Here is a 13,323-nt window from a genome sequence, read left to right on the forward strand (position 1 = left end):
TCCTGGATAAATAAACGATTCATAAAATAAGTAAAAACTGTAATATGGTTAAGTGTAGTTTGTTAAATTATTGTTACACACTAAACTGTGGCAAGGGGGGCGTGGTTTAGTGACGTCTGCACCGGACCTGGGAGAGACACGGGAAAAACGGTAAGCAAATGGGTCGATCGCAGATTAAGATCACCTGCCTCTTGTTTCAGTGATTGGCGAGGAGACTGCTTAAAGGCTGGCAGTCTCAGAAGAGAATTTGAGAGAGACGCGGACTGAGTGAGGAGAAACCGGAACCCGGAAGTGAATCTCGGGAGAATTGACAAGAACTTTATTGTTGTGAATGTTTTGAGAGAGCGCTGTTGCGCCAAGTTGTGTTAAAGTCCTGGAATAAAAGTGACTCTGTCCCTCAAGTCACGCCGACCCTGCCTCCTTCCTTCCTTATACACAAGAACCTTCTTACACTGGTGCCGAAACCCGGGAAGGAAGGACCAGTGCCGCCGCCATGTCCGTGCCAGGTTCGCCATTTGCGGAGGTGATCCAATCCCTCGCCGGTCTTCACAGCGAACACCATCAAGCGCTGCTGAGCCTCCGGGAAGACCAGGAACGGCGCTTCCAAGCCCTGGTCCAGGCCCAGCAGGAAGACCGCGAGACGTTCCGGGGCTGGCTGGACCAGGAAGTCAGCAACAGGGGACTATCGACCAGCTCACCAGCCGCAGGTCTGTCGCTACACAAAATGGGGCCTCAGGACGACCCGGAGGCGTTTTTGGATCTTTTTGAGAGGTCCGCGGAGATTTCGGCCTGGCCGCGGGATGTTTGGTCGGCCCGGCTAATCCCGCTGCTAACGGGGGAGGCACAGCTAGCCGCCCAGCAGTTACCAGTCCAGAATCTCCTGATCTACGCGGACCTCAAGAAAGCCATCCTCCAGCGGGTCGGCCTGAGCCCCGAGCAACAGCGGCAGTGATTCCGATCTTTGGACCTGGGGGAAGCTGGCCAACCCTTCGTCCTGGCTCAGCAGCTCCGGGATGCATGCCGCAAGTGGCTGATGGCCGACGGAGGCGACGTTGAGAAGATCCTGGACAGAGTGACACTGGAGCAGTTCGTGGTGCGGCTTCCGCCGAAGACCGCCCAGTGGGTCCAGTGCCACCGCCCGGCGTCGCTGACGGAGGCCATCCAGCTGGCTGAGGATCAGATGGTGGCGTGCCCTGGGGTCGGTGTACCCCGAACATCTCTCCCTCCTCCACCTATTGTTTCTCCCTCTCTCTCTCCCCGACCTTTACCCCTTCCCAGGTCTCCAGTGTCCTTTGGCCCCAGACCCGCCCCAAGGACCAGAGACGCAGGGGGAAACGGGCGACAGTTCTTCCGGGGAACCGGCCGATACAACCAACCTACGGCCTCTCCTTCACCACAAGCCTCTCCTCGCCAATCCTTCGGCCCATTTCCTGCCGCTAGGGCGGCGGAAAAGTCTGGGCTGACCTGTTGGCGGTGTGGGGAGCCGGGTCACACGATCGACCGCTGTCCAGTGATGGAGGTCGGGACGGTGATCCGGGTCCCCGACGACCCCCAGGTTGCCCTCGATCCGGCCGGCCTGTATCAAATACCTGTGAGTATTAAGGGGATTACATATCAGGCCTTGGTGGATTCGGGTTGTAACCAAACCTCCATTCACCAACGCCTGATTCAGTCCGTGGCAAAGGATAAGAGCCGTATGGTTAAGGTACGGTGTGTACACGGGGACGTGGTGAATTATCCTATAGTGGCGATGCCCATAAAATTTAGGGGTCAAAAGCATAGAGTAGAGGTGGCGGTTAATCCTCATCTCAAACATCCGCTGATTTTGGGGACGAATTGGCCGATGTTTTCTGTATTGTTGGGGAAATTGTGTGCGGATGTTTCTTCGGGAAGTCAAAGGCGACAGAAGAATGCAGTTGTGCAGGCAGGGGAAGCTGAGCCGGAACCTCGGGCGACTGACCCAGGGGAGCGGAGTGCTGTGGAGAGACAACATCTCTCCCGGTGCGATGATTTTGCCCTGGAGCAGTCTCACGATGATACGCTCAAAAATGCTTTTAACCAGGTTCGTACCATCGACGGACAGCGTCTCCATCCTGCACAACCGCTGGTCTATCCGTATTTTGCCATTTTAAAGGACAGGTTGTATCGAGTGACCCGAGACACTCAATCAAATGATACAACGCAGTTAGTTGTCCCAAAGAGCCGCAAAACTCGATGCACTGGGGCGGCTCTCCATGGAAAATTTGCTACAGGCCCAGGATAGGCAAAGCCGACATTATAACAGGGGTACTAACTTGCGTAAATTTGCACCGGGAGATAAAGTGCTTGTATTGCTCCCCACCTCGAGTTCCAAGTTACTCGCAAAGTGGCAAGGGCCCTTTGAGGTCACACGGCGAATAAGCGATCTCAATTATGAGGTAATGCGGTCGGATAGGAGCGGAGCACATCAGATATATCACCTCAATCTCCTAAAAAAATGGAATGAGGTGAGCCCGGTAATGCTGGCGACGGTAGTGAGTAGAGAGGATGATCTCGGACCAGAAGCGAGCTTCCCAGTTCAATCCCTTGCTCTGGCCCCGGGGGGATCACCTCTCACCCTCCCAGCTCACCGAGGTAGCCAAGTTGCAAGCAGATTTTGTGGACGTGTTCTCGCCCCTACCCGGCCGCACCAACCTCATCGAGCACCATATTGAGACTAAACCGGACGTGGTGATTCGCAGCCGGCCCTATAGATTACCTGAACACAAGAAAAAAGTAGTTCAGGAAGAATTAAAGGCAATGCTCGAGATGGGGATAATAGAAGAGTTCCACAGTGATTGGGCGAGCCCGATAGTTTTGGTCCCTAAAACCGACGGCTCGGTCCGTTTCTGTGTGGATTATAGAAGGGTGAATGCTGTGTCGAAGTTCGATGCATATCCGATGCCACGGATTGACGAGTTGCTGGATCGACTTGGCTCGGCTCGTTTTTTTTCGACACTGGATTTAACTAAAGGATACTGGCATATCCCCTTATCTCCCCTATCCAAAGAGAAAACCGCCTTCACCACGCCGTTTGGATTACACCAATTTGTAACACTTCCGTTTGGCTTATTCGGAGCTCCGGCCACCTTCCAGCGCCTCATGGACCGCCTGCTGCGACCACATGCGGGGTATGCGGCGGCATACCTAGACGATATTGTAATCTACAGCAACGACTGGGAGCGGCATATGCAACATCTGAGGGCGGTCCTGGGATCGCTGAGAGGGGCCGGACTGACGGCTAACCCGAAGAAGTGTGCAATTGGGCGGGTGGAAGTAAGGTATCTGGGCTTCCACTTGGGTCATGGTCAGGTGCATCCCCAAATTAATAAGACGGCAGCAGTTGCAACCGCACCGAGACCCAAGACCAAAAAGGAGGTGAGGCAGTTCCTGGGGCTGGCGGGGTATTATAGAAGGTTTGTACCTAATTATTCGGAGCTCACCAGCCCGCTGACTGACCTCACTAGAAAGGAGGCACCGGATACCGTCCAGTGGACGGAGCTATGCCAGCAAGCTTTTACCAAAGTGAAGGCTGCTCTCTGTGGCGGACCGTTATTGCACTCCCCTGATTTTTCTCTTCCTTTTTCGTTGCAGACGGACGCGTCGGATCGGGGCGTGGGGGCGGTTTTGTCCCAGGAGACGGGGGGTGAAGAACGGCCGGTGCTGTACCTCAGTCGGAAGCTCTCGAGGAGAGAGACGAAGTACAGCACAATCGAAAAAGAGTGCCTGGCAATCAGGTGGGCCATACTCACCCTCCGCTATTATCTCCTGGGGCGCGAATTCACGCTCCATTCGGACCACGCTCCGCTCCAGTGGCTCCACCGCATGAAAGATACCAACGCGCGGATCACCCGGTGGTATCTGGCATTACAACCATTTAAGTTTAAGGTGATCCACAGACCGGGGCCTCAGATGGTCGTGGCCGACTTCCTCTCCAGGAGGAGGGGGGAGGCTGCAGGCCGGATGGGGCCTCGGCCTGAGTCGGGCGGTGGGGGTATGTGGCAAGGGGGGCGTGGTTTAGGGACGTCTGCACCGGACCTGGGAGAGACACGGGAAAAACGGTAAGCAAATGGGTCGATCGCAGATTAAGATCACCTGCCTCTTGTTTCAGTGATTGGCGAGGAGACTGCTTAAAGGCTGGCAGTCTCAGAAGAGAATTTGAGAGAGACGCGGACTGAGGGACGTGAAACGAGTGAGGAGAAACCGGAACCCGGAAGTGAATCTCGGGAGAATTGACAAGAACTTTATTGTTGTGAATGTTTTGAGAGAGCGCTGTTGCGCCAAGTTGTGTTAAAGTCCTGGAATAAAAGTTACTCTGTCCCTCAAGTCACGCCGACCCTGCCTCCTTCCTTCCTTATACACAAGAACCTTCTTACATAAACATACAGGTATTTTTTAGGTTGCTAGAGGTAATAGTCTCTTTCTGATTTTCATTTCAGAAAATGTACGCATACCCCGTTTTTCGCCGACAATTGGCAACATCATCACGACTCCTCATGGCGCCATCGCCAGAGGCAAATCGCCTTGAAAATGTTGAGTCTGGAAGGGCTAAACCGAAGGAGCAGGTGCTGGCAGAGGCCAGTTCTTTTGTCAGCTCAAATGGTGGAGACCCCAGTGACCAGTTTTTAGTACTGGCTCACTGCAAACTTCAGTTTGGGAAGTACCAGGGTCAGAGATTCAGATGGCTCCTGGAAAACTCGCTGGGGTACGCAGTTTATTTGGTACTCAGCATTTCCAATGAGACAGCGAACACAACCCCCCTGTCACAAAATAAACAACTGTTCCTACAGTACACCTCTCATATTAGAGAGATGGCAGAAGAAGTGGAGAAGTACGAGAGGAAGCAAGAAATGCAAGCTGAAGCCCGGGCAGTTGGAGACCAGGGCTGCTTGATGGTGGAGTTTGGTGACTTCCAGGGCCGGTCCATGAAGGATGTTTATGAGGACCAGAGCAAGGAGGCCAAAGCCCTCATCAGATACCTGGTTAAGGCAGATGCCAGGCCCAACACAAACATGGCCATTTTCAAAAGCTATGTAGTGAAAAGACAGGCTTCTGCTGTGGGCAGCAGTGTACGTCAGCCTACACCTCCATCTGCAACATCCAGTGCTTCTGCACAACCACCCGCAGCCTCCACTGCGTCTGCATCTCCGCTAAAAGCACTCCAAACTGGTGTATCGCAGACTGCCAGTGTGAAAGCGCTGTTGGCACGTGGGAAACATTTGTCTCCTTCACAGCTCGCCAGAAAACTCCTTTCACCAGTTAAATCCTGTGAGTAGGAGTGTTAATATGGAATTTTCTCTACATGTATTACTTTATTGTAAAGGCAAACTTGTCCACTTGCTGTTTCCAGATCCATTACTGAAGGTCCCTTTACCTCCTCCAGCACCAGAACTCCCTGCCAAACATTTGGCCCAAAGGCAGCTTTTCGTAACTGGTAAGCAAGCACCATTTCATACGTTTGTCTCTGTGTATTGTTTGCAGTATTTAGTTTTAACATTTTTGCTCCAGACACTTCCGTTCCCGCTGCTGAAGATGATGCGGAGCTGATGTTTGCTGCATCACAATGTGAAGCACAACTAACTACAGGTGTGGCATATGACACAAATGCATATATTTTAAGTATGTTTTGTGAAAACACACAGGATTATTTTTTAAAAGAAAATCAACATTTTTAAATATGTTTTGTTTACAATACAGAACTACATCAGATCATGCCTCAAGCGGGATGCATTCTTTGAGTGCACTTCTTCAAACATTAAGGTTGTCTAAAGGTGTCTGTGTATTTATTAGCGTTTTTTTTTTTTGGAACTAACCCATTGTTGAACCATCACCGGCAAACTTTTTCTCACAGCTTGCTTGTCTCACTCACTCTTTAGCTCCCATTGAGCAGACAGGATGGTGGAGATTCATTGTTTTAGAAGAAGCGCCATCTCACATTTTCTTTTAGAATTAGCATTTTATCAGGCTCCTATCTTAATGTTCAGCTATTTCACTTGAATGGTAATGAAAATAACCCATTCATTGCTATTACTGTAAAGTAAAAAGAAAATTTGAGATGGCACTTTTGGCAGTTAGCACTTTTGAGATAACAGAGGTTTTTCCTTACTCTATCTGTGTGCATGCTTCATGTCAGTGGGCATTTTACTGAATTGATCACACCTCATCTTCCTTACTCCATTACATCTGATCCTCATTCTCAAAGAGCTGTACCGATTCCATATTCATTACATCAATAAAATGTACACTGTTCTTTGCTTCTTAACACCATTTTCTTTGTTGCTATTCCTAAATATAATCATAATAATTATTAATACTTGTCCAAAATTACTGCTTCGCATGCTGTTTGTGGGCTGCATTTATGGCATTTTACTATCAAATCCAACAGTCATCTTTATTTTATTTTTGTTACTGTTCACTCAGAGGCCTGTGCCGGTCCGGAACACACTATTCGTGGCCAACCTGCGAACCGGCAAGCCAGAACTAGTGTGCCAGCTGAAGCTTTGGTGGCATCCTCCTCAGCCCCCTTTAATTCACACTCAGCCACCCGCCTCACCTGACCTCTTCTTCTGTCGGCCCCTTTTCTTATGGATGCCGCTGAAGATGTGGTTAATTCCTCTTGTCTGTGTTCGCCCAGACTGTGGTAGGCACAGACTGACAGCGGCAGGACTCTACCGTACTGTGCGCAAGGTCTTAGACATCGACAGGTGGTATGACCTTGACACTGAGTATCTGGAGTGCAAAGGCTGCAAAAAGAAGTATCCCGCCTGGTCTGAGGACATCTTAGGACAGCTGGATATGGGCCACCGCAGTCAGTTTCCAGCTTTGCTGACATACAGGTAATTCATAATGACAATCATTCATTAGTTGGCGCTTTTATTGTGTTATTCTTTTACCAATCAAAGCATTTGCATGATTATACTGTTGTTTCCTTAGATACTCATGTGACAACAGGGTGCTGAGGATGATGAGGGAGAGGACACTGGGCAACAGTGTGACTCAGCTTTACAAGAAGCTGATGGAACAACACAGTGAGGCATGGACACAGCGTGTCCTGCAGTACCTTACTGCCTGTGAACCATTCACAACGTCCTCCCTTGTGCAGCCTCCTGTGTTTGCTGAGCCTCCTCTCTTCCCTGCCCTACCTAAACCTAAGTGGCTGTTAGCTGTGTACGCCAGGGATGTTTTGGGGCGACTGCACGAGGTCAAGGCCAAAATTACTTCTATCTTTGGTTGTGTTCTCAAGATGGACTCCACAAAAAAGGTATCACAGCCCTGTTTATATCATAAATTTGCCTGATATGGATATATGTGCATACATAATGTACACAGTTTTTGACCCTTTTATTTTTCTCAAAAGGTCACAAAGAAACTTGCCGGTGCTGCTTCAGGAACAGCTGCCTGGTGCACAAATGTTGGGAATGAGCATGGTCAAGTCCTTGTATCTGTTCTGACAGCCGCCGAGGGACATGGACTGGACTCCATGGCAGCTGGCCTCATGAAACGCTACCGGGAGGCAGGAGAGGCTGCCCCAAAAGTGATGTACGTGGACAGAGATTGCTGCAGTCAGCACGGCCAGTCTTGGGTGAAGGTCATGTTTTCAGAGTGGGATGAGCTTGAAGTGCGCCTCGACATCTGGCATTTCATGCGGCGATTTGCTGCAGGTGTCACTACAGAGGCTCATCCGCTTTACGGCATCTTCATGGCACGTCTATCCACGTGCATCTTTCAGTGGGATCCAGAGGATGTGGCTGCTCTTCAGCGTGCAAAGGTGGGTGAGCTGGCGGCAAATAAGACTGGCCCCATCTCAGAAAAGGTGGTCAGTGCTCGCATTACCAGGAGAGAGTTGGCACTGCACTGCCGGAGGAGGACCAGGGGTGTGGAGGAGACCACCAGATTGATTGGAGCACTGATCGATCTGTTTGACAGTGCAGACGGGAAGGACACTCTGGGAGTTCCTCTGCTGGACCACGAACGGATCCGGCAGATTTGGAAAGAACAGCGGAAGCACGTGCAGTGTATCCAAGTCCCAGAGAACTTTCCACTCTACATGAGGAAGGGGACACTGAAGAAAGGTGGCGTGGAGCTCTGCTGCTACAGATGTGCCCGTGGCTCTACATCCTTGGAGTCATTCCACCTTCACCTGAACCGATTTATTCCAGGTATTACATACAAATCGATTCCTAATTTTTCTGTAAAAAATATAAGCACTGTTACTGCTTCCATTAGTTTAAAGTAATGCATCTCCATTCCTCCTCCGTGTCTACCCGTGACATAAATGTCAAACTTTACTGTATTATTACATTTATTTTCTGTCTTGGCTGACAGTTATAATGACATAATATATAATGATATATGTACTACAAGTAACCAGTTACTTCATAGCATCTCAGTAGTTGTACATAGCCTGTACATATGTGAGAAATACAACTCTTTTTTGTTTTTTTTACTTTTAGGAACCAGTGCCAGTGATGCGCATTTTCAGGCCTATCTCCTCGAGGGCTTGATGCGTTGGAATGATGACCGGATGGAAGACGCCATAAAAGGAGCATCCTCCATCCGGTCATTTGGCAGTGCCATGAAAGAGGCTGTGGAGCGGCTTAGCCTAACAGTCTTTGGGAAGCCCTGGGATGAGCGCTATCGCCCTCCTGGAGCATATACAGGCAAGACATTTTGTATATCTGTATAATTTTGTCTATTTAGCATTTAATGTACTAGACAAAATATTGAGACAATTTTAATGTTCCCAATTTATTCTTGTAGGTGAATTGCTGGGAATGGAGTATCTTTACAGCCAGACTGGCAAAACACTGACTCCAGTGCTCCAGAACCCCGAAGAGGAAGACAGGCTGGTGGAGGAAGTCAATGACCAGGACCTGCAAGATGAGGGATTTGGGGAAGAGATAACGGAGGACATCACAGTTCCAGTGCTGTATGAGGATGAACCCTGCCGTGATCTCGTGATCAGCCCCTCATCTTTGCCTCTGCCTCGGTCTCCAACATCACTGGCTGAGCCATCCACATCTTCTGGTGGAGAAGGACAGCATCTTGCCCCTTTAGTGCTGTCGCAGCCACCTGACACTGGAAGCAGTCTCTCCACTGAAGCTCAGGTAAGACACTTTGAAGGCTTTATATACTTCCAATCTTGTTTTATTTCACAAGTTTTAACATTCATTTTCATCTACTAGGGCGCAGTCATTGGACCCGATGGCATCGCTGGTTGGGACAAGGTTCAGGATTTGGCTGGTTACCTGGTGAGCCTTAGTGAGGCTCCTTACCTCACTGATCTGCAGGTGACCGAAGCCATTCAGCTATGGACAGCTCTCCCTGACATTGACAAACAGCGGGTCAACTATCAGCCTCGACATCAGCCTCAGCTGACACATGGGCGCTTTAAGGCACCGAAGCGGTCAGGAGTCACACCGGGTGTGGAGAGTGTCAAACGGTGTCTGATTGGACATCCTGGGGGTCCAGCACAGTGGCCCAGCACCAGCCGCTTGGTTGAGGCCATTTGTATAAAGCTGTGTGCTTTACACAAGTCACCGACCAAGAAGTCCGGAGTTAGCATCCCCAGGTGGTCTAAAATCCTCTCAGATTACCACCACATCCGAGACCTGGTCCTCAACAGTCGCAGGCTGATGGATGAAACAATGATCCAGCTTTTTGAGCTAAACCAGAGGACACTCATTCAGTGGTTAGCAAAGCACATTATTTGCTTAAAATTCAGTGAATTCTTCTAAACATATCTATAATAAAAGTAATTAATTTTCAGGTTTCAACGGCGGCAGAAGAATCAGGAAATGAGTGTCCTCGCTCAGGGACTGACTCCACCTGACCCAATTGCTGTGGCTGATATGCAGCTTCCTCCGCCGAGGGAAAAATTGAATGAAGCGCCATCGACATCAGGTCCAAAGCATAAATTCATCCTTCCGCCAAATCGAGAAGGACAGGCTCCTCGTTTGCGACCAGGTCGACGGCCCGCTGCTGCTAACAGGGAGTGCCCCATCGCAGCTGCCCCCACAGCATCAGGAGATGTGCAGCCCATTTCTGCACCTGGGTCATTGATGGGCACACTAGTCCTTAACCCTGACATGACTGTGTCAATGGTGATTCCGTCTTCTGGTGCAGGCACAGCTCTGCCTGCTCCTGTGTCTGCTGCTTCTGTGTCTGCTGCTCCTGCATCCCGTTACACCCAAAGGAATAGGCGCCGGCGGGCGCAAGAGATGGAAAGTGGAGTTTGTAAGAGGAAGTATCTGCGGGGGGTTAATTTTAACAAGTGCAGCAAATGTGGGCAGCCCAAAACTAAGGAGTTTGGACATAGCCGGTATGGTAGTGCCACATTTTGCTTGCATGCTTCAAATGGCAAATCTTTAGAAGATTGGTTGGCAGAACAGCGCCAGCAAAATAAACCCCAAACTCCACCTCCTCAATAAGTTTCAACTTTCCTGTATATATTTCATGGGCCAACTCGTTCATATTGTCCTGTATATTTGTTGTGTATATCAAAGGCCCAAGCGTTCATATTCTTCTGTATGTAAATATATAAATATGTGTGTCTGTCTGTCTGTGTGTGTGTGTACTCATTTCAATGTGGGTGTGTTTTAATTTTATTTTAATAAACAATTTTACATTCGAAGTGTCTTTATCTCTGAAAATCAATAAAATCATATCCCACACATTCAATAAAAGAAAACCATTTTGAATAAACATTTTTATTTAACCATAAACATGTAATATGCTTTAATAATGATGTCTAAAACTATGTAATTGAACATATGATAACTAAATGAAGGCGCAATTGATTGATTGCAATACACATGTAGTCGACAGGTGGCAGCACGGCTCAGGTGAGATTGACCTTGTCGATCAGCTAGGGGTTCGAGGCCAGCAAGTGGAAAGTGAATTGTTACACATGTAACTAAAACTCTTACATAACGCACAGGAATTTAACCCGAATATTGTTGCAGGGAAAATTTGTCGACAAATATACGTTTTCTGCGTCTTTTCGCGTGCGCAGGCGGGCGCAAAGATTGGGCCCCTTCTTTTGCGCAAGCGAGCGCTCTACCATTTGAGCTAATTCCCCTGCATTGGCTCCAAAGATGAATGTTCCTTTGGCTCATTGAAACGGGGCAAACAGGTAGCTTTAAGCTTTCCACATACGGCTGGACGTATTTAAAGGAGCGGCGTCGAATGCAGAATGAAGGCGTCGATCCCGCTACTTCTCGCATGCTAAGCAAGCGCTTCTCAGTAGGCCCGCTTTTTTAATGCTTAACAATAAGGGGGATATCGCTTTTGGCGATACTACATAAAAGCGCGAAAACACACGCCACAGCGGGACCACTGGCTTAATGCAAATGCAAGTAACACTGAACGTGTCTTTGAACATGAAAATCCTGCATCACGTTGCTCAGGGTAAAAGCAACGCACAGACCATATGGATCTATTAAATCCTTTTCTCCAAATACGGGAGACTCCTGATAAAAACCTTATAAGTGATGTTCTTATGATCTCACTTGTCTAACAGTCCCTACAAAAATCCACAGTAAAAAATAATTTGACAACTTTTCACACACAAGAAAGTGATTTTCATTCTTATTCAAATTCCCGATGCGAACGCATCTCATTACATAAGGAAAAACGCAATCCTCTGTGATGAATGAGACAAAAACTGAGCATTCATTTGGTTGAAAACACTGAAAAGGTGTGACCACATTAACTTATAACATCACGTGATTTTAATATCAGAATGTCAGACTTCATGTCTCGTTTATCTTTGAGCAACATCAAAATATATGTTATTTTTAAGGCATGCGTGGGAAGTTGATTGTTAAAATAACACAAATAGTACGATTTCATTTACACATACTGCATTTCCAACTTTTTATGTTGATTGTTTGAATTGTGCATGGTTCAGGTTATACTGAGTGTGTAGATAATAACGTGAATAATTTGAAACATGATGTGTGTTAAAAGACAGAAAGACCTGTTCGATTTCCTCGAATTTGGCTGAGCAGGCTGAAATGTAGGCTGGAACAAGTTCAGGGGAAAAGCATTTAAAATGCTTGTGTAGCATAGCGCTCTTCTGGAACTTAACCCAAGGTCAAGTCTGTGTGACCAGACTTTATACCTGGTAACAAATGGCTTTCAGACAATAGACAGATACCTTTGAGGACCTCCTACTGGATAACTTACAATAGACAGGATGGAAGGGCCATCAGTTGAATCACACCTTTACAGATTTATGTTAATGAAGGGTGGGCGCAAGCGTAATATGATCAGCAATTTGGTTTACGCCCTTACCTATATAGATGTTTATTACAGGTGGGTATTTTGATTGAGGAAGCAAAGGGAGACATACAGAGTTCATCTGAAGATGTCCAACGAATACACATCTGACTCCATATTTTATACATTGTGCTTAAGTTGTTATCACAGTTTAAACCAATCATGTTTTACCTGACATCACCTTCTACCAATCAGGTTTCATGTGATATCATCTTTTCATTATCCCGTCCCCTTTCCTGTTTGCTATTATATTTAAATCGGGCCTGAGCTCGCAACAGTTATATTTCTCGCCTGCCATATTAGGATTTAATCGTTACGAGCGCCTCTCAAAAACACATACGTAGATCATGTGTTCTTTATCTTGACACCTTTACGGGACTTTCGGACAATACATGATATAACATTGGTTTTATTAAAAATGAGCTCATGGTTTAGCGTAATAATGAGCAACACAGCGTCCTTGGCTGTATGGGATAAAATAAACTTCTCTACAAAAGTGTGTGTGGTTAACGTGCAGTTCCTGTCTTATGTGAGAAGATATTTGGTTCAAACTCATACATGAGGCCCATAGCTCAAATTCTTTCAGAAGAATACATGAAACCTGTAGCTAACTGAATGTATCAGTTTTTATAAGAAAACTCAATATTATAATAAGAAATCTTAAAGGTATTATTTTATATAAGAAAGTAATGTATTTGGAAAAACCACCATAGTTTATGAAGTTTGAATGAGGGGTCCATCTATGGCTGTGTGACCAAAACAACCTGATCTCACTGGAAATTGAATGGATTTCACGAGCTGGCAAATTCGTATTTATTTGTACATTGTAAATGATACAAAATGTACGATTATAAAAAAAAGACATACTGAAGTCACGCCACTAACCCTGACGTCACTGGCGCAAAAGCAAATCGTACAAATGTACGAATGAGATTCACTCAAATTAGACAAAATTAGCCACCTAGTAAAATAGTTGTTTTTGCCATGAGATTGTGTTTACCGAGAAGACAAACATTTTTTAAA

General features: G+C 47.3%; 1 protein-coding gene across 1 annotated transcript; it reads left to right on the forward strand.

The window, feature by feature from the left end:
• Positions 1–2,526: 2,526 nt before the first annotated feature.
• Positions 2,527–10,570, forward strand: LOC130420424 (uncharacterized). The gene is made up of 12 exons (XM_056747708.1): positions 2,527–3,330; positions 3,613–3,906; positions 4,458–5,286; positions 5,369–5,452; positions 5,500–5,604; positions 6,653–6,854; positions 6,952–7,279; positions 7,376–8,177; positions 8,472–8,678; positions 8,779–9,125; positions 9,204–9,709; positions 9,788–10,570. Exons 1-12 carry the CDS (start codon positions 2,527–2,529, stop codon positions 10,446–10,448), a joined length of 5,169 nt encoding a protein of 1,722 aa, XP_056603686.1. The 3' UTR covers positions 10,449–10,570.
• Positions 10,571–13,323: the final 2,753 nt, after the last annotated feature.

The sequence above is a fragment of the Triplophysa dalaica genome, chromosome 5 (genome assembly GCF_015846415.1).
Source record: "Triplophysa dalaica isolate WHDGS20190420 chromosome 5, ASM1584641v1, whole genome shotgun sequence".
Taxonomy (NCBI): Eukaryota; Metazoa; Chordata; class Actinopteri; order Cypriniformes; family Nemacheilidae; genus Triplophysa; species Triplophysa dalaica.